The sequence below is a fragment of the Falco punctatus genome (assembly GCF_963210335.1).
Source record: "Falco punctatus genome assembly, chromosome: 4".
In the NCBI taxonomy this organism is placed as follows: domain Eukaryota; kingdom Metazoa; phylum Chordata; class Aves; order Falconiformes; family Falconidae; genus Falco; species Falco punctatus.
Genome location: NC_137583.1, coordinates 72,714,948 through 72,739,499, shown reverse-complemented (window position 1 = coordinate 72,739,499; position 24,552 = coordinate 72,714,948). Strand labels below are relative to the sequence as shown.

The window sequence follows — 24,552 nt, the reverse complement described above, 5'->3', positions numbered from 1 at the left end:
GGCACTGGTCTAAGCCATACACTATCACAAAACTATCATGGACTGCATGGATGTGAAAATAAAGTTAGAGATGACTCACCCTTCCTGCAGGGCATTCTAATGAAAACACCGAGGCTTATCACAGAAGGCTCAGAAAGACGGCACCAATAGGCGTAAACCACCTTCTCAGTGGGATTGCCTGTAGCATAGAAAGATGGCAAAAAAAGAGCAAGTTCCTTCAGACTACTTTTCTACTACACTTTCTGATTTATTTAATGACACTTAGTATGGAAGGCCACACGTGCAATGAATTACTTGTGCTACAGTAAGAATGCCTTTATGAAATATACACAAACATAATTGGATGGGGTATATTGTATGAAAACACTGATCATGGAATTCCAAAATATTCCTCTGTCCAAAAGTGAGCATTTCACACTACTGGAGCCCAATAACTACTGTCTCCATTATTTTCCTGTTTTGTGTAAACGCAGTAAGTTTTCTGTAGAAGTACAGTGTGCAACAGCAAACAGACTAAAGTATTTTGTATGTACGAGGAATTAATAGAAGTACTGCTTGTTTATAATCACTCCATTTTCATTCTAATCAGTTAATTAACTGATCTCAAATGTAATTGCAGTTATTCAAGTTTAAAAATGTGAAACATCTATTGATTTTTAGGGGATGCAGAACCTGTTAAATGCCCAGAAGGATGGTTGCCCTATGGAGAGCACTGTTTCATGATTCATAGAGACCCCAGAGTATGGGGAGAAGCCCTAACTTCCTGCAATGAGAGCAGTGGCAATCTAGCTAGTATCCACAACCCTGAGGAGCACGGCTTCATACTGTCTCAGCTTGGCTACAGTGAGTATTTCTACAGGGCAGTATTTGGTACAAACAGAGAATTATATCATTAGAAATCTTAGGAGGGTTTAAAAAATAATAATCTTGTTTGAAATGAATATTTATAGGGAAGCCCACAGATACGTAGATTAAAAAAACCAACCACCAGAAAAACCACAAAAAGAATTATCAGTGCTTTCTTAGTTTTCTTTTTCTTTCTTCTCATTTTGATTTTCATTTGTTTTTCACTGCATAAAGGAAATAACAGCTCTGGGTTTTGCAGTATTTGAGCTGATTACCTGCCTCAGACACCTTGTAGCTGTAGATACAGTAATGGACTTTTGCTGATAAAGCTGAGGAATCTCATTTCCTGCTGGTATCTCATTTTTTGACTTCTTGAAAAAAGAATGTGAATTAGACCTTAAAATAAACTCCACTGTCATTTAATCTAGAGTTTGTATTGTAACATGACAATTTCAGCTCATTCTCATAAGTTATATCTTGCCCCTGTGGAGTGTTTCAACTTGGGTACTAACACAGGTAAATTTCTGTTCTTAGAAGCTGTGGATGAGCTGTGGATTGGTCTGAATGACCTCAACATTCAAATGTACTTTGAGTGGAGTGATGGGACTCCTGTGACATATACCAAATGGTTGCCTGGAGAACCAACTCACGCCATCAATGGGCAAGAGGACTGCGTCATTATGGCAGGAGAGGTAGAATCATTCTATGTTTGTGTAGCACTATACTATTTGATTTTTGATTCTATTTCTAGGGTCTTATTGAATACAACTTAGAAACAAACCAGGGAATGGTATCTTTATCCACTCAAAAAGATGGTTGTTCTAAATTAAATTTAAAATTAAATTAGAGATAACTAGGTAAATGTTCATGTCTGATTGTGAGTTGCATTATATGCCAAGAAATCTTACTAGTCTGCCTGTGACACATAATTACCTTAGCATAACTTCACAATTAAGCACAAATACGTGGAATTCATTAAAAAGTACAGATCTTTATTCTCCCATTGAAACAATATTTTTTTTAAAAAAACAGTAACATTCCTAAAGGGAACAGGTTCTGCCTCACTATTTTCCACCTCTTCCCAAACTGCATCTAGGATGGATATTGGGCAGACAGTGTCTGTGACAGAAAATTAGGTTACATCTGCAGAAGAGACCCACTACAAGGGGTTTCTGGGATGGCAAAGACTGATCCTGCCTGCCTGAAGGTAAGAAAAAAGTGTAACAAAGAACCTGGTTAGCAAAAATCTATTGTTTTCACAAGCTCCACTTGACATTGCAACTACCTTCCCACCACCCCGGCCACTAAGAAATGTGATTGTACATCAAATTCAGGGTGATCATTTTCACTACATTCCCTTATTTAAAATAAAGTTATTTTGAAATCTTTTTAGCCAATATGAGTCAGGCCCATTATCTCTCAGAATCGTCTGTGAAAGAGGTTAAAGTTATTACTGCAGTTTTCTGCATATTTGTTATATTGTTCTACAATCATCTGCGGTTATCTAAGACACAGTAAAGATGGGGGACCACTTCTGGACTATGTGACGTGATGCCAGATGATGCTATATTTCACTATTGAAGCCAAATCAAAACAATCAAATTGCTTTTATGAGTGAACTTGTTTTGAACAAGTCGTTGTATCCTACTGCTTTTTTTCTTCTCCTTGCCCCTTCTTTTACTTTCTTAATTACTACTGCTCTACACTTAGTAACATTTCCGACAACCTCATATGGGGAACAGAGCAGAGACTCATTGTGCTAGATGGATCTAGTCAGCAGCCAAATACTGAACACAGATTTTATTTACCTTTCTTGGGTTCAGCAAGCAAATCAATCTTGAGCTGCTACAGAAGGGAAAAGTGATTTGGAATTGAGCTGTAATTTTGAGGATTTTGCTTTCTAATAGTTCTATGCTAACTCTTCAATCAGACTTTTTTAGGTGAGCTCATGAGTTCAATCAATTAGTTAGTCTAGTTACTGTTCTTTTAGCCTAGAAACATCAGGAAACTTGAATCATCATCTCACTATAACACAGACTACTCTCTTCAGTTCTGAGCAAGGAAGTACTGTATTCGCCTGCTTCTGAATACACTCTCCATTCTGTATGCCTCTGAATTTTTATCAGTTAACATTTATCAGTTACTAACTTTCAAAAAAGGGGGACTCATATGCATTAAATCTCTTCTAGATGTTTACTAATCTTAATTTCCATGAGTCCACTGGAATTCAAACGAATACACATTATTGCATTTGATTATATTAAAAATATGTTGATTTAGGAATATACATTGAAGTTCAAGCACTATACCATATGCTTTTTTTACTGCAAGTATTTTTCACATGTTCTTGACAGGGCTGGGAAAGACACAGTTTTTACTGCTACCTGGTAGGACATACTTCCGTAACATTTTCAGAAGCAAAGAAAATCTGTGAAAGGAGCGGTGGTTATTTAACAAGTATAAGAGACAGGTATGAAAAGAGTTTTAAAACTGTATAACTAATACAATAATATTGTAATTTTATAGAAAAGTTGAGAACTTTTTGGAAAAAAATGTGAAATCAGAAAAAAAAAATGCTTTTTCTGGAGGAAAAAATGTAATTAATAAATACAGTATATCTTTTCTAACTAAATATATTTTACACATTCATGTTTTCCAGTACTTTACTCTGAAGGAACAGACCTGTTCTGTAAGAAGCAGTTTTTCAGTATAGCACAGCTTCACCTGCTATTGAATCTAGTCCATCTGGTACGGAGTTCAGCAGTATATGTCCATGTGAAAGGAAACCTAATGGAGACTCCATTCATTCTAGTCTTGTGCAATTTAGGATGGTGAGAAACAGCAGACTAAGGGAAAGCTAGGCTTAATACCCATCTGACTCCTGTCATTTCAGATACGAGCAAGCCTACCTGACCAGCCTTGTTGGTCTGAGCTCTGAGAAGTATTTTTGGATTGGTCTTTCAGACACAGAAGAGCAAGGAATGTTCAAGTGGGTGACTGGTGAAGGTGTTCTGTACACAAACTGGAACGCGGCAATGCCTGGTACTCTGCCACTGGAGTAAATTTACGCTAATAAGGAACTTTATGTGTTATAATTCTAAAATGTTTGCCAACTTTGTTAAAACACATCCATGATGGCACATATGAACATCCTGCCTTTGAAATAGTGGAGTCTTTGATACACTGATGAGGCCACACCTCAAATACCGTGTTCAGTTTTGGGTCTCTCACAACAAGGCAGACACTGAGGTGCTGGAGCGTGTCCAGAGAAGGGCAACAAAGCTGGTGAAGGTCTGGAGAACAAATCTTAATGAAAGTGGCTGAGGGATCTGGGGTTGTTTAGCCTGGAGGAGGCTCAAGGGGCATCTTACTGCTCTCTAGAGCTGCCTGAGAGGAGGTTGTAGTGAGGTGGGGGTCTGTCTCTTCTCCCAAGTAACAAGTGACAGGACAAGAGGAAACAGCATCAAGTTGCATGAGGGGAGGCTTGGATTGGATATTAGGAAAAATTTCTTCACTGAAGGGTTATCAAGCATTGCAACAGGCTGCCTGGGGAAGTGATTGCGTCACTGTCCCTGAAGGTATTTAAAATATGTGTAGATGTGGCACTTAGGGGACATGGTTTAGTGGTGGATTTGGCAGTATTAGGTTAACAGTTGGACTTGATCTTAAACATCTTTTCCAACCTAAATGATTGTATAATTCCATGATTTTCTATGATGCTATGAAAAATATTTCTTTTCTGGCTCCTCATCTGCTTACAAGGGCAAAATCAAGCTCAGCAGAAAGGGTGAAATCCCCTTCAGCTTGGATGATAGGCTGCCAGATCCTTGCAGCGAGTAGCATAGGAAAGAGGCAGGCAAGGTGTTGTGTATGTACCTGTAAAGCTTTTCAAAGGGGAGGGAAGATGATGAAGGACTCCACTTGCTCATTTCCTCTTTTTACAAAGTTCCTCCTTTGAGCAGACCCTACACTTAGTATTTCAGTCTTTTGTAAATTAATCACATGAGCTGTAAAAATGTCAAGGGAACCACTTTACAAAACATTTCAATTTTCTTTTATATCTCACAAAGGGAATGAAGCTGGTTGTGTTGCCCTAAGGACTGGAAATGCAGCTGGACTCTGGGATGTTCAGAAATGTGAAGTAAAGGCAAAATTTATCTGCAAAAAACTAGCTGAAAAAATCACTCTTCCTCTTGCTCCTGAAACTGTTTCTGAGTCTAAATGTCCCTGGGGTTGGGATACAAGCAATAGTACGAATTCATGCTTCAGAGTAAGTACTATTTTCCCTAATAATCCTACTCATGAGACAGAAGATAACCAAACAGGGCATCAAAACCTCAGAGAATGGCACGTTATTGCACAAATGTAGTAAGCTTTTACACAACCATTCATAGAAACCGCTGCAGTTATCACTATCAGTGATAGGTAAATTTATCTAATTAGCATACTCCAATCCATATTATGTATTACAATTGTAATGGAATGTTTTCCTATTTTGCTTATACAGGGTAGTCAGCAGATTTACTTTTAACATGCTGTAAACATATTGTTCTACCTGTATCTATAGGTTTTTGTGAGAGAAAACCAAAAGAAAACATGGTTTGAAGCCCGAGATTTCTGCAGAGAAATAGGAGGAGACTTGGCTGCAATTAGAAGTGGAAAAGAGCAAACAGTGATAGAAAACATAGTAGTGTAAGTAACAAAATATCTAATAACTGCTATTTTTTTCTCTTTTAGATATGAAATTACATAGGAATAAATTATAATATTCTTGAGTTGCTCCTGTGATAATTGGTTGAAAATCTATATCTCTTTATCATCATAGTCCTAAGAAAAAGAACTGAGAAAATATTTAATACACGTACTATTTTCAAAGACATTTCTGGAGTTCCTAAAATTTGTCATCTGCAAATAGTTTAAATTAAAAAAACCCAACCCAACAACCAAACTGGTTGAATGCTTCTCCTTCAGACCAATTTCTAAGTTTGTTCACTGAACCATTTTAAAACTAAATTGTGACTTCCAACAAACCTGAACATTTTCTGTTCTCAAAGAACACTATAATCACAGCATCAATGAAGAAAAAACATACTGTGTTTTCAATACAATAATTTGCAAAGTAGAAAATTTTAAGGTGTGAACTTCACTCCCTTGCTAATGGGAGCTTGCTGACCAAGAGTATTTTGTTGTTTTTGAAATTTCTGCTCCACTTGAAGTCTTTAAATGAAGTGTGAGAGTTATTGCCCTATGTAACTTGCAAAATTTAGCAGAGCTAACCACATAACGTCCTTTTCTTCCATGATACATTTTTTCACTGTAGAAAAAAATCCCCATCATCTCAGCCTTTCTGGATAGGTTTGCAGTGTTTGGATCCTGATGGTGGGTTTTCCTGGAGTGATGGATCACCAGTGAGTATTTGACCTTGCCAGTTTTCTTCTGATCTGACTTTTTTTGCTGCTGGAGTTGTTTCCACAGCCACATAGTAGAAGAAAAGTAAGGAGTGGTTTGAAACTTCTTTGTACTTCTCTTTCCTTTCAGAGTATAACTTTTTTTTCCCCTGTATGATAAGAATAAAAACTAAAGCTCTGTTTCTTCTGTAGGTGAATTATAAGAAAAATCATTATTTTCAGAATACTGAGTTTGAATATTGTGGAGCAATCAGCGACGAGCCTTCCATGTCATGGGTTATGGTGCACTGTGAATACAGTCATAACTGGATTTGTCAAATAAAGAAAGGTAGGTTACGTCTTCCTCTGAAGTCACATTAGGAAGACATTTAAGCTGAATCCCATTCTATCAAAATAGAAACTTCTGCAAGTTACATGTTGCTAGAAACTTTGGTTGATTTCACAGGAATTTTGCATAAGGAAACATAGATCAAGACATTTAAAATACTTTCAGAATATGTTTCAACTGATAATGATAAATGTTCTTTTTGTTTCATTAAAAAAAATATTATATTATAAGCATTACTGAAAATATACTTATTTATGTAATTATAGAATCAGAAAATGGGGTGAAAGCAATCTCAGGCTTGCCTGCTAAAATCCACTGCTCTGCACAAATTTTTGTCAAACAGAAGCTATGACTGACATGAAAGTGTGTGCTTCTTGGAACTTTTACTTGTAGGGAATTACCAGTTTGGGGGCTAAGGGGGAAGAGAGGGAGGGAAAAAAAAAAAAAAAAGATTACTTTAAATTTCTATATCCTTTGTGAAATGAAACTTCACTTCTCCGCTCAGGTATAGCTAGAATGCTACACAAGGACACACCAACCCAAATGATTCTATGATTAGTCACCTCCTATAATTTAAACAAGACTACCAGCATACTGGAATTATTCTCTTTGTAAGATGACATGTAAAGAAACTCCTGTAACAACAGGCTTTCTGTAATGAAAAGATGGTAATCTAAGCTTCAAAATGTATATACTTTAAGACAACAGGCACGCTCACATCTTCCTGTCATACTAGTAGCAAAATCATCATTTATACCCCTAGCGGGTTTCCCCCGCCCCTCCCCCAATGTAACACTGTTGAGAAAGCTACGCAGTGAAATAAGAGAGGAATCATTTATAGCTTTGTATCGATTTACATATTTTACATATTTTACTTTCAAGACTAACAGAAGTGTTGCTTTGGTGGCTCCCTGGGATTCTTCACACAAGCACTAAGGGTTAATGTTTGAAGTGATACTTTTCTAAATGAGATTATTTCTGTGCTGGTGAATTACTCAAAATAATCTGATTCTAACCAAGGCACGTTGTCTCACCTTCTCATACTTAAAAAGTAATAGTCATAGACATCTATCTCAAAGAGATGTTGTGAAGATACCTTTTTTTGGTAACTTTCTTTGTTAAGTCTTCACTTGCATGATCAGCACAACTGAAAAACATTAGCAAATGTGACAATAGTAGTTGTATACTCTTAATTATTATTAGTGTATGAATGGCAGAAATTATAGCCTGAAGAAATTAGTATCATTGGTCATCGGTGCATAATGTCACACCGAAAGATGCCGAAAGAGTCCTAATACTTCGTACTTTCATAACAGATCTATACTTTTTTCTTTTAAATCTTTTAACCAATCATACAAGAGATTAATTTTAAAAAGTGAGTTGTTTTTTTTAACCCTAGCATGTGCATCATACACTTAATTTAATGTAATTACACATACAGAACACAAACATTATAATGAATTCCTGTGGAAAAAAGTTATAAAGGTGATGTTTGTTTGAAGTTTTTGTATCTCTTGACCTTGCATGTTTAGAGAACCTTTGCTCCAATATCCCACTCTGTGTGATGTGGAAATTTTTCATTTAAATTATATCTGAAAAGCTGGTGGATTTTCAGTCAAATGTGATTTGTCACAAAGTAATTTCACAGAAAAAAATGTTTCATGAAGAAATTAATAATAAAATTTTAAATACTTTGAAGCTAAAATTTGTTTAGTATTTGAATTTCTTGTTCAGATTCAAGACAGTGACCACAAAGAGTCTCCTATTATTGTGCAAAGTATACCAACACTGAAGTAAAGTATTTTCACTCTTCAATTTTCTTTCAGAAAAAAGTTCTCATTCAGACTAACTTCAGCCATCTAATTTAGGCAACATTCAGGGTGTACAAGATGCAATTACCAAAAATCTACCAAGACACAGATGTAGGCCTGCAATGCAGCTGTAATTCCCTGAACACCAATTTCTTCCCTGCACCAAAGATACTATATAAATAGTGTGCATTGAATTGTAAAATATGAAAAATTGATAGACGTTAAGATAATTTCCACTGATTGAACATTTATGGTGGCTCAATAATTGGGAAACATTTTAAATACTATTTTTTTTCCCATTTCATTGCAGGGACACCTTTGAAAGCAGAACCTCTGAGCCCTTCTGCCAGTAAGCTTCTGCTTATTTTCTCTATCTAAAGGGTGATATCACCTAATAACACCAGCTTTGTGTAAGAACTGTGAAGAATATAGAGATTCCTCTTCTGTGTTGCAGTGTATGAAGTCACGGAAGATGGCTGGATTACAAAAGGAGATAAACAGTATTTTTTCAGTACAGAAAAGATCCCTATGGAGAAAGCCAGAACATTCTGCAAAAGCAATCATGGAGATCTTGCTACTATTGAAGATAATAGTGAAAGAAAATTTTTGTGGAAATGCGTAAGAGGAAATTTGGCTATGTTGTGCAATATATGGCTGATATACCCTGCTGCCTATGCTTGTGAAGTACAAGAGAATGTGCTTGTTGCATAATATTACCACATTTTATTAGAAGTAGTTTAAAATATTCAGTGAAAAAAAATTCATTCTACAGAACAGAGCTTTTCTTCAGGAAAATTAATACCAAAAAAAAATATAAAAATTACCATTTACTAGGCTGGGTATATTCTTGCACATTCGAATCTAAATAGAGTTCTGCCCATGACCAAATATATATAAGGAGCAATGAGCAGGGAAATCAGGTGTATACTGAGAAAACTATCCTTTTGACAGGGTGGTTACCCCTCATCTGAATATCATATTCTAGAATTCAGTGTAACATGTAGATGTGAGGCTACTGCCAGTGTAGCTCTGATGGTCACACCCCACATCATGTTGCTGAACAAAACAACTTTTCAAAGAGATGTTTAACCTGGTCCAGGTCAGGGATTGATGAACTAGGATCTTCATGAATTAGTTTTCCTGTAACCCATATCAAAACTGTTAATGTATTTCAAGGGCAATGTCTATCTGTTGCGAGATGGTTCTGATGGGCACATGCCAAAGCCGTGGCAGAGGCATGCAAACAATTTAATAGCATGGATGTTGCCTCAAACCTTTGCCATAATCCTGTTTGGTTTACTAATACCAAAGTAGCCACACAACCTCCTTTCTGTTTCACGCTATTAGATGCTTTCTTTTATTATGTGGGAAAGGATATGAAAGGAAGAGAGGACAGACAGCTTGACACGCAGGAATTACACAGCTGCATAAGAACAGGAAAGTACCAAAAAAATTTATACTAATTTTATTCTCAAGTCTTCCTTTTTTCTTTTTAAATTGAGAGTACAGCTTTGAAAGTTTTGATCATACCAGTAATGAAGCCAAAACTGAGAAAGCAGCAATAAAGATAATAAAGCAAAAGTATGTGCTGAATGGTATTTACGTCAACAGGAGACCCCTCTGGTGACTACACGTGGTACAATGTGTATTCCTCTATTTGCTTCCATAGCACAAAAATTATGCTTCTTCATATTCGATAACTACTAAATATTAGAAAGCAATAACTAAAAATACATTTTTTGTGTTTAGATCTTAAAAAATGGCACATTGGAGTCATATCTCATAGGATTATTTCAGAATGCTGATCGACAGTTTAGGTAGGTAAAGAAGCTACACCCAGATCCTAAAACGTGGTTGTAGAAGTTTTGTACTGCCAGAGTTCCTTCTGGAGGGAGAGACCACTGCTAGGGCGTTCAACACAGATTCAGAGAGTTATATTACACGTTGAAATGTGTGCTCTCCCTTGGTTTAACTACATTGTAAAAACACTGGTTTTAACAGCATTTTAAAGGGATGCTGATGATGCTGTACATGCTATGAGTACATAGATAATGTGTGTTAAAAATAAATGTGTTTTTGTTCTTTGACTTGAGATGCAGGTTTTCATTATCTAAGGTCTTTTAATCCTAATGGAAACTCAATTTGCAGACAGACTTAGCTGTAATGTTTTTAAAACATATTTTTAGCATGTTAAGGTAGATTTTTCCAAACTGTTCCATGAACATTGTCTGAGCAACCGCTACTGTTTTGTTCGGGGGTTTTTTTCAGTTGGATGGATGGAAGCCCAGTGCACTATGCAGCCTGGGCACCGGGTGAGCCCAACTTTGCAGCTGGTCAAGAAAATTGTGTGGTCTTAAATAAAAGGGATGGTGAGTCACATAACCTTTTAAAAAGTATTTTGATGGGTACTGCTCTTCCCCTGTTTGTTAAAAATATCTTTCCAGCTTTAATCCATTCTTTCCCAGAAATTTTGGAATATATGCATATTAAAGTATCGTAATTATATCTGAGGTTTCTTCAGGGGCAATACTAGCTATAAAATTGAATGTAAGAAATCGATTTTAGTGGGGAATGCAGGAACAATTTGATCACTGATTTTTCAGCTGCACAAACAATATGTTCTATTCAAATCAACAGCAAATTGGTCTTTCAAAAAATAATTAGAGAATAGTTAGAAAAGGAATAGAACATATATGGAGTTTCACTTCTTTTAGTGTTTTCACTGACAGAAGTGTTACTTTATACTTGCATGTTTCATATACATGTTTCGTATACAAAGCTGTTCAGGTGGCTTCTACTCAGAGGTCACAGAATTGCCATATAAGCCATCTCATATGGCCACATCCGCAACCAGTCCCTCTTTGTGAACATGAGGTCTAAGAGCACACCTCACCTCTTTGGTTCCCCCACCACCTGTGTCAAAACATTACCAGCAGTGCTCTGCAGAAACCTCCTGGACTACATGAACCTAGCAGTGTTGTCTTTCCGAGCAGGTATCAGGGAGGTCAAGGTCCCCCATGAGAACAAGGGCCTGTGATAGTGGGGCTACCTACCTCCAGTTGTCTGTAGGTCTCATCAACTTGCTCTTCCTGATCAGGTGGCCTGCAGCAAACACCCACAACAGTGTCCCCCATGTCTGCCAGCCCCTTAATCTTTAGCCATAAGGTCTTGACTCATTGTGAATCCACCCCCAAGGAAAGCTCGAAACACCCCAGTTGCTTCTTCACATAAAGAGCAACTCCATCCCCTCTCCTTGCTGGCCAGTTTTTCCTAAAAAGTATGTAGCAATCCAGTCATGAGCTATGCCACCATGTCTCTGTAATTGCAGTGAGATCACAGTCAGGGTAGGATCAAAGTCCTCTTGTAGGCAATGATGATGGGAGGTAGAGTTGAATTGAAGTATCTCACCTTCCCAGGCAGATTGCTTTTGAACTCAGAAGCATGGAAGCCAGTTCATTTTCCCACAGATTTCAACCTTACTCAGTGTCTTATTATCTGTACTTAAATTGATTTCAGGCTTGTGGAATGATGTCAGCTGTGGTTTTTCAAATGGCTATATCTGTGAGAGGCACAGAAGTTTTAGAAACACAACAGTTCCTTCAGCAGTACCTTCAACTCCTGGAGGATGTCCTGAAGATTGGCTTTTATTTAAAAATCAGGTATGATAACATTCATCTAAGCACAATGATAATAGATCTTGGGAAGGTACATAAAGATATACAAGAGGCCTTTAGTCTCTCAGATAACTTTTGGCAGTGATTATCCAAAGTTGCATTTAAAATTGAACCAGTTGCCTAATTCCTGCAAAATGGTGATTTTACAGGTTTTTAGTTGTCTTCCTGAGATGTGGTCATCTGAGATACATTGCAAAAGCTATTACATTGTATTTACTTTCAAAAAAATTGACCTAAATTCAACTGAAAGCACCAAATATAGCATAAAATGAGTCATTTGAGCTGGAAGAAATCACAAATAAGGACAGATTTTTCCAAACAGGCTTCAATATAATGCTTGCCTCTTCCCAAAAGGGGCAAATGTGATGTGCTTACTAAGCAAGGGTTCTGTTTTCTAATCTATACAACATTGTTATGAAAGCATCCATGGATACTCACACCAGTGGAGTTTATGCTGGTATACTTTTTTCTCTTTTTGTTACAGTCATCAGAGTTGCTATTTTCCATAAACTCTGTGAGATAATTCTCTGACAGTGCTGCTGGCATGTACAGAGCAGCACATGAGCTGTAAACATGGAAAGGGCACACCAGGCACACTCCTAATTACCAAAACCATGTCAGGGTGAATGTGTACTGGTAATGTGATGACTATGCAATTTTTAAGAAATCATGAGTCATATTCTTTCATTAATAAAAGAGCTGTAAAATGAAAAAGGCTGAATACACACACGAGACCACACTGATCATAGGCTCTAGGTCCAAAATGTTTTTCAGAATGTTCAGATGATTCCACATAAAAACCTGTGCTAGGCTTTTCTTATAGAATCAGAACTTTGTCTTTTACTAATGGTGATGTATGGCTTCTTAAAATTTCTGATTTAGTTAACCCATTAGATTCTCATCAGACAGACTCCTACTGTGATTTATAAATGGTTGTTTTTGTTGTGATTTTCTCAGTCCCTCACAGAAAGACACAGAGTAAATTTAATTTTTTTTAATGGTTTTGACTTGGTTCCAGAGCTGAGTCCCTGCCAACTTTGGAAAATTATTTTGTGGGAACAAGTTAGGCTAATTTTTACTTGAACTAGTGTAATTCAAACCTAAATTCCTTTTGCTGTCACTCACTAACAGCCTATACTCATTTTTCTCTAGTGTTACAAAATTTTTGGCTCTTCCTACGAATACTGGCATACTGCAAGAAGTACTTGTGTAAGCCTTGGAGGAAACTTAGCAAGCATACATAATGAAAAAGTACAAGGTATAGTACAACAGCCCTTTAGGTAATAGACAGCATTTACCCAGTCTTATATAGACAGCATTTATCCAGTGGTCATTTCCTGCACAGAACATGGCAAAAAAAGACAGTATATAACTGTTTGTATTTTATAATGTATATTCAACATGGGTTATATGGCCATGGCATGAAACGTTTTTAGAAGAACTAGAACCCTTTGTTTAGGGCATGCTAGTGATGCTAAGGGTTCCTTACTCCTGTTCCATGCAAACTGCTTTACATTATTTATAGGGTATGAATTAGCATAAAATAAGAAATCCAGACCTGGCATTTGCAGTTTTAGACACAGAGAAATAAAAGGAATCCATGGTTTGTTGCTACCAGAAATACAAAGTGATATATAACTCTCCAAAATGGCTGCCTAAAGTCTGCAACTTAATTCAGCAGTAGGATGTCAAAGGAGGGCATGTTTTCACCTTGCCTACGTTCCTGGGCTGCCATTTGCAGCTGTATACAGCTACACGTTTCCATCAGGAAATCAGCTCATCCTGAGTGTTGAAATAAGTGAACTCATTACATGGTGGTCAGGCAGGATTTTTATCTCTTTACTCTTTCCAATCTTGCTTCATAGTTACAAATATTTTCACTTTTTGAGATTTTTCAAAGGCAAAGGCTTGGCATAACCTTGAAAAAGGTTATGGAACTTGGGTAAATTTCTGATCAAACACTAACTAAACAAGTTACAAGACTTTAATGAACAAAACAGTTAAGGATTTGTTTATGAGCTGATGTCCAACTGATGACGTGACATGCTCATCTTCTTTCTATTGGCTTTTTTCCCCAGCTTTTCTCACTTACTATTTGAAGGATGTTTCAAATGATCCTTGGATTGGCTTGAATGATCTACTAAGTGAACTCAACTTTGTCTGGGCTGATGGAAGTGCTGTCTCCTACACAAACTGGGCTCCAGATTCCCCAAAACTTGTAGAACCCGTTTTGTATCCCAGCCTGCATCCAGAAGATGGCCACAATCTGCAACAGGTAATACTACTGAGTAACAGGTAATACTGACAGTAAATACTGCTTAGCATTTACCGTCAAGTTAAATTGAGGAGCAATATCACTTAAACTGCTCACTGCTGCAGACATTGCCTCAGCCTTCTCCCAAAGTTGTTCATCTACTTTTACATTGGTATTAGGGATAAAAAATTTCAATGTTTGAGTATTCTAGCCATCCCAGAGCACAAAATGGCATTGCTGCAATTTTGCCAACAAATTTCATGAAACTGCAGCAATAGACAGATTGAATAAAGATTGGTTGAATAAAATTTTCTTTTTCATAGTAACTTGCTGTTCATTTTGCAGAGAATATAAATGCAACATTAGAATTTTAGAAGTTAACACATGCTGGAAATATTTTCACATTTGGCAAGTGAATTGATGTTTGAAAAGGAAGGAAGAGAGGATGCAAGAGGAAAGAGTTCAACTTTTTTCTACTTCTCCCCTATTTCAATTTTTAATTGAATTGCTGATAGATGTCAGCTACTTTCTAAACCAATCACACCCTCTCCACTGCTAGCAGTGAAATTATATCTCAGAATGCTGTAAATAAAATAGTGTTATACACTGATTTGCACACCCACATCACCTTTCTTCCATTTATTTCCCTGTCTTGCTTTCAGAACTTGTCCTTCACACTGTCATTTCACACACTGTCCATTCTTCCTTCTTTTTGGTATCCACACCTCTAGAGAACCCAGAAATCATACCTCTAGCCAACCAGCTTCATCTGCACCTGAGCCAATTCATTTTGCTCTTGTCCATGTACTTATTAGCTAAGGCATGTAGGAAGACATATACATGTAGGAAGACATATACAATGTAGCACAATACACAGCTCTACTGCAGCTCTAATAACGCTCCTGGGAAATATTGTGGGGAAAAAGTAATGTAAAAAGGTACACTCTACTTTCCTCCTTCACCTTCAAGAGACTAACAGCTATCTCTTTCAGAGGCTTCTTTTTGAAAGGAGTGAAATAACTTCAAAAAGTTTCTCAAGCTAAGAAACTAGAATAAAAATGCACTTAAAGCAGGTGTTCCTAAAGTTTCCACATGGCAGCCTAGTAGGCTGTGGCAGGCTGTAATAAACTTGAAGTTCCAACTTCTTAAGCACTCAGCTACCTGGTGTAGCTGAAAGAGAAATTCTAAGAATTAGAGCTGATGATAACTCTGTCAAGGACCATAATTTAGATGATTCTGTCAAGAATAACCGCTATTTCAAGTTGGCTTGGCAAGCCAAATACAAAACATTACCTAAATTTATTTGTATTTCATTCTTTTTCAAAAAACGTACTCATAGACACTTATTAGTTGAGACACAGTATGTGACAGAAAGTTCTTGAAAATAACAGTGACTTTCAAGTACATTTCCTCGAAAAAAACCACATGAACAAGTAAGCTGAGCTGAAGGTTGCAAAGATTTATAAGATAGTAGCAACCACAGGGGAGGCCAGAAAGGACAGGAAAGGATAAAAGGAAGGTGTTTCTAGAGCTGCAATACAAACCCTACAATAACAGGATTCAAAGAAAAAAGCAGTGAGACTATCCAGAGGGTTACAGTGCTTTGTTTTATAACATCTAATATCAATGTATTCATACTCTTCCCCTTACTCCAACAGTTTGATTGCGTTTCTTTGAAAAGAGGTCATGCTGATGACACAGGGAAGTGGAACAATGAGGAGTGTTATACATCCAGAGGGTATATATGCCAGAAGAATAGCAGTGAGTTCTGTATCACTAATCTTGAAAATTTTAACATAAGGACTAAAATCACTTTTCTTGTTTAATGTGCTTTACATTAGTTATCTTTGTCTTTTTTTTTTTTTTTAAAGTAAAGGATCAGTAAAACTTAAGGGCCCATCTTCCAGCCAGCATTACTTAGCATTACTTTGGAGAAGAGAATGATAAATAAAATAACAGAATTTAGGAAAGCAAAATGATTTTACTTTTAAAAGTGTAAATAAATAGCTAAAAACCATGAACAGTTTAATTACATAAGTTTATAATGATTACACATTATCATAACTGATAAGTTTTACAGTTACCCAAACAAACCTGAGAGTCACAATGCTTCTAAGCCACAGAGTATTTTGAAAACATGCAGGGTAGGTGTGTTATTTTTGACTGATGGGGTGAATTTACATCTGCAATATAAGAAACTGTGACTTTACCGATTCAAAATTCTCCAAGGCTGAAAATGTATTTCTTTCACCCAGAAAGTTCACTGCTGTTTTGAAGTTATCTGTTACTTATAAAAAACTAGTAAGAAGGTGTTCCATCCCATTAGCAATTTTCTACTAGGTCTGTAAATACTGAAGATGTTATTCAGTCACCCAAGTCAAATATGTGGCTTCCAGATCTTGAGGTGAGGTTTTTTCCTTATTCCTACAGATCCTGAACTCTTTAAGTCATCAGCAACAGTGCTGGACCTTGCTTCTGGCCATTCTAGTGGCATTAGCTATTCTGTCACCCGTTCCAAAATGAATTGGGAGGAAGCACAGAAAAACTGCAATAACAATGCCTCAGAACTTGCCAGCATTTTAGACCCATATACCCAGGCACTGTTATTCTTAATTGCACAGGAATATGGAGAGCCTCTGTGGATTGGTCTTAACAGCAACACGGTAAGAACACATACATTACATGCATGTAGTCAAGCTGACACTGGACCTGATCTCTTTATGTTATCTTGTAACCTGTAGGAATTTCTGCCAGTGTAGTGCTGAAAACAGCATGTTACATCAGTACACTACCCATTTACACTGCAGCTCTTCAAGTAAGACTCATACAGTGGAGATTTTAATGAACTAAGAACTTTCACATACTAGCACAAGGAAATGCTGCTGCAAACCAGGATATAACAATGCTGTGTGTTTTGTGGAGTCAGTTAAAGGATCTTGAATATAAATTGTAAAATCTCCCACATTTTGAGTTTATTTTAATCTAAAAGATGTTTCAGGAACAACATGCTTCCTGCCCTCCTGCCATGTGTTTATGTACCTCAGTGATCACTGACATGGTATCTTACATTGCACATCTGTGACCTGCAAAGGAACAGTTTTTACGTGTGCATTTATTCTCACACTTTCTACTATAGTAGTCTTGTATTTATGGTAGTGGTAGCAAAATACAGTTGTGGACAGAAACAGAAGCAAAAATTAGGCAAAAAATCTGGAGGCTATATGATATAGTACATATTGAACAATGGATACAATTTTTTTCATTTGAAAACACAATTGGTGTAATTGCTTCCATTAAGAAGTTAGGATATTATTGGAAAGAAAAATCCTTTCTGTTTGTGAGATGTCTACATCAGTTGTATGACAGGAGAGGGTGAACATTTGGATGGTAGTGTGTTTTGATATGCTACACTCTTCCCCATGAATTCCCCACAGTCACAATTAACTACAACAAAAGCGATGGCGACCAGCACTGCTTATTAAGAACACTCCCACCCACACTCCCATTTTGCATACCGACCTTTGGGTGGTTGTACCAACATCATGTCTTACCTGATTCCCAGTTTTATGCCTTCCCTCATGCCCCCTTTCTTTTTTCCCTTCCATTTCCCAACACTTGGAAAAATTCTCTGAATTGATGTTAGATACTTTTTGGAGGGCAGAAAAAAACCCATTCTGCATTCACATTTGTGAATAACAGACACTGTACATTTTGTTGCAGTTAGCATTTACAAGCACAAAAAGGGGCATTAGTAAGCATATGATTCCATACTGGTTACATGAGAGTCCTATTATAGATCCTGTGTAGTAGCTACATCTTTCACAGCAATCTTGAAATTACTGTATGGATTTTGCTTCCAGACCAATGGCAAGTATCAATGGATTGACAGATGGAGATTTGTTTACAGCAAGTGGTCCAGCGGGGAACCAAAACAGACATTAGCATGTGTCTACCTAGACACTGACGGCACCTGGAAGACAGCTTCTTGCAAGGAAAAATTCTTTTCTGTCTGTAAAAAATCGGATGGTAAGCAATTACCTATAAGTCTTTTAACTAGAAGGTGTGTAGATCTATCAACTGTGCTAAATAAAATAAGCCACTGAAAATACTTGTTTATACGCTAGTATACAGGAAGACATGAGTAGCTAACTAGTTCTAAATTTTTCCCAGTAAATAAATTCATAATCATAATTACCAGAAGCTTAAGAAATAAAAGATTGAATACTCATTGATTTCTTAACTTTTAAAGTCATTCACTTGCTATGAAATCTATTTTGATTAGGCATCAGATGAAATTCTGTCTCCAGTTTGAGGCACCGAAGATTGAAAAGGCTCTCAGTCAACGATTTTCAGATGACCAGGAAACAAGAATTAAAAGGAAATATTATAATTAGAGTGGGACAAAGGACTAAGAGAAAGATTATAAATTTTAAATATTAAAAATGAGCCCTAAGGAATGGAATTAAATTTTTCCCTATGTCTCATATGAGTTAAAAAGGAGTAGAAGACTTAAATACAGCAAGGAAAAACTTCTAATTTTATCAGTATAGAAGCCTTTAATAAATACTTTGGACACGTCAGGGAATCTCCATCACCACAGCTTACAAAGAACAGACAGGACAAACATCTGTTAGAAATTACATAATTATATATCAACTTCATGTCATCTGTGAGCACAAGGATGAATTACATAACCACCTGAGGAGCCTTCCAAGCACCAACTTCCATAATTTATAAGGAAATAAGTATAAATATGATTTCACGATTTAGCTATGTTATTCTTGTCAACATTAAGGAAGATCTTGAATCATTAGAAAGCTTAAAATTGCATGCCAATTTACATTCTAAGATGCTGTAATTTAACAAAAATCCTCAGGTTTTGATATATAATGTCTTCTACTTCAATATTCTGGAAATCTAATTTGAGTGCTGAATGTTCTTTAATAGGGGAAGAAACAGACTGTAGAAGACTCACACAAAGAAAACGTAATTGGCAGAACATTTAATTTTCGTTCCATCTGCATTTATCTTCTCAATCAAAATTTTCCTATTATATCAATGACTATGGAATATATTCAGGATGCAGTTTAACAAAAAGTCCTGCAAGCTATGGTTAGTTATAACCACACTTCCATTCACAATCACAGTTTCTGCTATCAGGTTTTGATCCTGTCAAACAATGAGAACGAAGTGTCAGAAGACACTTTAAAAATAGCAGTTTTAACCAATTAGGCAGATACTTATGCCAAAAAACCAGCTGGATATTTTATCAACTAGACTAATTACAAAAATCTTCATTAGACAGAATCTATTCTTCTTACTAATCACCTTGACAAATAAATGTGAAGCAAAATATGCTCTCAAACACACACTCAAAGCCATATTCAAGCTCTGTTTAGAACAGGCTTCATTTCCTTTATGATGAAAAACCTAATACAGTCTGTTTAGTTTTGTCTTAGTAGTATAAAGGGAAAAACAAATTTTATAAAATAACTTGTTTCCAACTACCTGATCTCTTATCAGTAATGGCCCCTACTGAGCTCCCACAACTTCCTGGAAAATGCCCTGAATCAAGAGGACGCAAATCTTGGGTACCTTTCCATGGTCACTGCTATTACTTTGAGGCCTCCAAGAAAAGGAGCTGGTCTCAAGCTCATCAGGAATGCGCCCGACTAGGTGAGTGTTTTGTTTTAGAAAGAATGAAGATGTAATTAATTACATAAAATAATGAATGACATTGCTAAGCAAATCTTAAATTACTTTAAAACTTCAAACTTAATGCTTTTTAGCTTGCTTTTCTGAGCATGCTTTTTCACAACAGAACTAAACTTTGCCAGAGACAGAAACATCTCATATCTCAAATACCAGCTGAAATACAAATATCTCAAAAATATTAAATTCCTACTAGTTTTATGGAAATCAGTAAGTGGTTAGGGAGAGAAATACTTTTATAGTCCCATGAAGGCACAGACTGCAGGGTTAGCTTTCCCTTCCCCGAACAAGAGGGAATCCACACACAGCATAAACTAGGAGACAGATTCATAGGAAAGTTGCCTTTGTTAGTTCCAGGGCACAGTTTGTTAATTGGATCTTACTGGCTGGACAACAAATGAATTGGAGGAGTCGTTTAGCTTTCATGAATCAGTAAAACACACCCAACTGTGCAGCTCCTGCTCTGAAGCAGCCCCCGCTGCTGTCTATGATCTGTGGAGAAGAGCTGTGCGTTGATCAGGGATGAGGAAAAGACACTTTACATTTCTCATTTCTCCTGGCTGTTCACTGAGAATTGCTGTGACGCAGCAGTGAGTAAAAACAGGAAAGATCCTATACATTAGCACTATATGTCTGAGTGTTAGAGAGAATACAAGGATTTCTAGCAGCACCTCCTTGTATGTATGAAAGCATTGACCTGTGACTGAGCAAACCAAAAAAGTAGCTTTGCAAAGGCATTTTACTTTACAGTTATGTGACAACAGAATTCCTGAAGTGGTTCTGTAGAAAGATAAATCACATAATTACTACAAAAAGTAAACATCACACTAATAACCAGAATGAAAGGTCGCATTTGGAGACTGGTCCATGCTCTAAATTCCTACACTTTTGCCTACATGTTACCCACTGGCCAGGCCAAGAAGGTGATCATTTCCTGATGACACCAACACAGCTTTTTGTATTTGTAATGCCAGGGCCCATGGCAATTATAAATCAATTCCTGTACCTCAACCTCTAGCTGCTTATAAATCCTATCTACCCTTGCAGTAATAGCATCAAGGACTGCCCAGTCACTGGTGGGTGATGGAGCTGTAGTGGCAACATGCATGGTGCTGACTACATCATCTATACCACTTTCAGCTTGCTTGCATCACAATCTGGGTTGGGGTTGGACCTGTCCAAAGAGTATCGTAGGACAGCAATTTTTCTTCTCTAAAATACCAAAGGCTAAACAAAAATCCATGTCTTCATGCTGATTTGCATCCATACAGCTCACAGTCATGCTCAAAATATGATATCGTAATATAATAAGCATAATGAGACTAGTGAATATTACCTGCAAGAATCAGTGTCTTCTATATCTTTTTGCATATCTTTTACGCGTTTATTGACTTAAACTGTAAGGCAACGAAACATTGTGATGTGTTCGTTAATATTTTTTCAGCTGCTAATTTGGTATCAATAGGAGACTATACTGAAGCAAACTTTCTGGCAGACACCATCGAGATACTCCATGGAAAATCACCAAACTTTTGGATAGGGCTAAAGAAAAATGACAGAGGTAATATCTTCAATATTTAATCATACATTATCATATCATACAAAATTATGATACGCTATATTAGAAACAAAACCACTTAGTATACTTGAAAATACACCTATATACAAATTATACAGTTTATCTCAAAGCATGCTTTACATATGCTTAGAAATGTAACTGAAACATTTGACCACCTAATTGTGTTACAAATTTTTGTTTTCCCCATCACAACGTTTAACCCCCTGTATTTTATACATATATTCTAATTTTAAATATTAGGACAGTGGGTATGGGCAGACAAATCTGCAATGGATTTTGTCAACTGGCAAACAGGAGAACCTTCAAACAAAAGACATAAAGATTGTGGAGAAGTATGTGCATTGTCTGGCCTCTGGAACACCAACGTCTGTTCTTTCAAGAAAGGATATATCTGTAAAAAACCAAAAAGTAAGTAACATTTCTAATATGTTACGGTTAATAATGCCTTATAATGTATCTTCATTGTGTAACATAAAATATAAAACATAGATTTGTGTGCAAAACCAATAGACCCCAATAGTGGGATTCAGCTGCCTAAATACTGACAAGCCTCAAACGGTTTCTGACTACCTCCTCATACGGCTGCATATCCCATAAGTACTGTAAAATCACCATCAGCCCCATGCAGCCATCACGAATACTTCAGACCCCTACGTTTAGGCAAAAGAATGGTCACAGACCACTCATTTTTAATGACAAGCCAGTCTAATTTCATTAGAATTTCCCTCAAATATCACACAATCTAAGATCAAAAGCAGCATTTTGTTTTAATTTCGCCTGAATATATTCTCAAAAGATGTAACCTTGTTCCAATGAGTGTAACGAAAACTCTGTCTTGTAGAAATGCTGGAATTGGTGATTCCTTTCATTACTGTCCCCTAAACCAGTGGATTAAAGGAATACTATAACATACATTCTTGTGGCACTCTTCATCTACAGTATGATACAATTGTGTTTAATAAAATGCTGGTACTATCCTGATAGCAAAATTATCATCTGCAAGAAAATGCATGAGTTCAATTACCAACTCAGATTAAATGAAAGTGGTCCAGAACATGAAATTTTATTTGGTTAAGCTTCATATTTTTGTTCTCCTTTCCCTTACCTACTAAGTTCAGGAAGCGTAATTACCACAGGAACCACACCCACATGGAATGGTTGTCTATGACAGAAGGAGCTAAACTCACAGAAGATCCTTTTCAGCTCAAGTAAAATGCTCATGATACATCTCTAACACTTGAAACCTGCATTTAGGAAATTTTTCCTGTTTCAGAAAACACCTTAAAATGATTAAGGATCCTGTGAGCAGTTTCTCAGAAATGAACATATTTCAAAACACTTTTAGAAATAATAGAAATCTGACTCTTAATTTCATGTCTGGTTGAGTATCTCAAATGAAGAGGTCAGACGCTTTTGGAATGAAAGTGACAGTCATCCTACTAGACAATGATCTGGGAGAGCAACTGTCACCAGCAAGTGGATGTAGGGGGAATTCTCAGGAACGTCTGGACTTCGGAAGTTAAAAATGCCTCTTTTTGGTTTTTAAGCATTCAGAATAAACATTTTCCTTTCCTTCCAAAAGCTCCTGAAAACACAGAAATGTCAACAGAAAATACAGGTAAGCATACTTCCTTTTAAGTAGAATTATAAGGAGATGCTCCAATACAACAAAAATACATTTACATAGTTTCTAGGTCTTAATTTTGAGAGTATTTAAAAATAAAAAGTCCATAAACTTAATCTGTATCTAGATACAGGAAACGGAGGTTATTCTGAAGTCAATTGGGGTTTGTTTAATCATATTTTGTTTGGGTTTGTTAGTTAAAAAAAAACCAAACCAACAAACCCACTTGTTGAACTGAAAATCTACATGCATATTGCGTTTGTCTGATTTCTAGTTAAAGAACGATCATTTACTGCTAGATTCTGAAATCTCTTGATATCAAAGGTGTTGATTCCATTTTATCCACTTACAGAAGGGAAAATGGAGAAAGTACTCTCTGCTGGCATCATTTGGCTGTTGGTTCTTCTAGGCCTTTCTATAGTTGGAGCTGGAAGTATAGCTTATTTCTGCTGGAAGAGGAAGAGACAAAACCTGCTACAGATTTCAACCAGAATGAGTGGACCAGAAGCAACTGTGGATATCCAAGAAAAAGATGCACATACTGACATGTAGTTTGACAAAATGCCCATATATTCCATCTAATAATACCCAGACTCTGAAATGGTGAGATTTTATGCCAGCTTTGCATTTTTCTACCCATATAATAGTCTCCTCTCTTCACAAACATAAGGTTTATGGATTTATATGAATACACACATATATATACTTCCCCCAAAATTCCCTCCAAATTGTTACAGTTTCTTTTGTTTAGTTCAGGGAGTAGACATATATTTTTCACATAAATGAGCACAGCTGAAAGCTAGTTCCAGAGGTGTTCAAGGAAAATTCTGACAGATATTTACTATAGGAAATTACTTAACTCAATGTAGAAATTCTCCTTTTTGCACCAAGAGGAAATCATTACTCATATCTTTACATTATTTTTACCCTGCTGTATTACTTCAGCGTTATCCAGACTACGATGGGAAACGCTGCTCATTTCAGATTTTCAGCTTCACAGTTTATGACACTATCTTTTCATTCATGTAAACCGTGTTACAATACCTGCATCTCAATTTAATGAAACCAATTAAATACTTTTTCCTTACCAAAAAATAGATGGAAAGATGGAAAAAAATTGAAGAGACTTCATTATTCCTACCTCTAGTCCAAATTTTGGGCATAATTATATCATTTCCCATAGCCTTGCGCTTTTCTACTATTCTGTAAATATCAACATTTTTCTGACAGGTTCAAAAAAGAGTAGATGATCCTTCCACTGGGTTTTATTTCAGTAACAATGCTTTCAGTATGCAGTGATGCCTCTTTTTAAATCC

The 24,552-nt window shown here is 36.5% G+C and overlaps 1 protein-coding gene across 2 annotated transcripts in view; it reads left to right on the top strand.

Annotated features, from left to right (window-relative positions):
• The window catches only part of LOC308063408 (macrophage mannose receptor 1-like), a 31,841-nt gene extending 7,998 nt beyond the window's left edge, over positions 1-23,843 (top strand). The window contains exons 7-30 of one of the 2 annotated variants that reach the window (XM_080386336.1): positions 661-843; positions 1,384-1,538; positions 1,943-2,053; positions 3,201-3,316; positions 3,740-3,888; positions 4,917-5,116; positions 5,414-5,538; positions 6,167-6,254; positions 6,447-6,582; positions 8,704-8,742; positions 8,848-9,011; positions 10,143-10,210; positions 10,662-10,762; positions 11,910-12,052; positions 13,220-13,325; positions 14,146-14,342; positions 15,980-16,082; positions 16,752-16,984; positions 18,182-18,347; positions 19,845-19,997; positions 21,478-21,594; positions 21,853-22,020; positions 23,195-23,230; positions 23,589-23,843. In XM_080386336.1, the coding sequence (XP_080242462.1) occupies positions 661-843; positions 1,384-1,538; positions 1,943-2,053; positions 3,201-3,316; positions 3,740-3,888; positions 4,917-5,116; positions 5,414-5,538; positions 6,167-6,254; positions 6,447-6,582; positions 8,704-8,742; positions 8,848-9,011; positions 10,143-10,210; positions 10,662-10,762; positions 11,910-12,052; positions 13,220-13,325; positions 14,146-14,342; positions 15,980-16,082; positions 16,752-16,984; positions 18,182-18,347; positions 19,845-19,997; positions 21,478-21,594; positions 21,853-22,020; positions 23,195-23,230; positions 23,589-23,788 (3,257 nt within the window). In that variant the 3' untranslated portion in view covers positions 23,789-23,843. Of the gene's footprint in view, positions 1-660; positions 844-1,380; positions 1,539-1,942; positions 2,054-3,200; positions 3,317-3,739; positions 3,889-4,916; positions 5,117-5,413; positions 5,539-6,166; positions 6,255-6,446; positions 6,583-8,703; positions 8,743-8,847; positions 9,012-10,142; positions 10,211-10,661; positions 10,763-11,909; positions 12,053-13,219; positions 13,326-14,145; positions 14,343-15,979; positions 16,083-16,751; positions 16,985-18,181; positions 18,348-19,844; positions 19,998-21,477; positions 21,595-21,852; positions 22,021-23,194; positions 23,231-23,588 lie in introns of both variants that reach the window. The other variant, XM_080386335.1, reaches the window with a different exon arrangement.
• Positions 23,844-24,552: the final 709 nt, after the last annotated feature.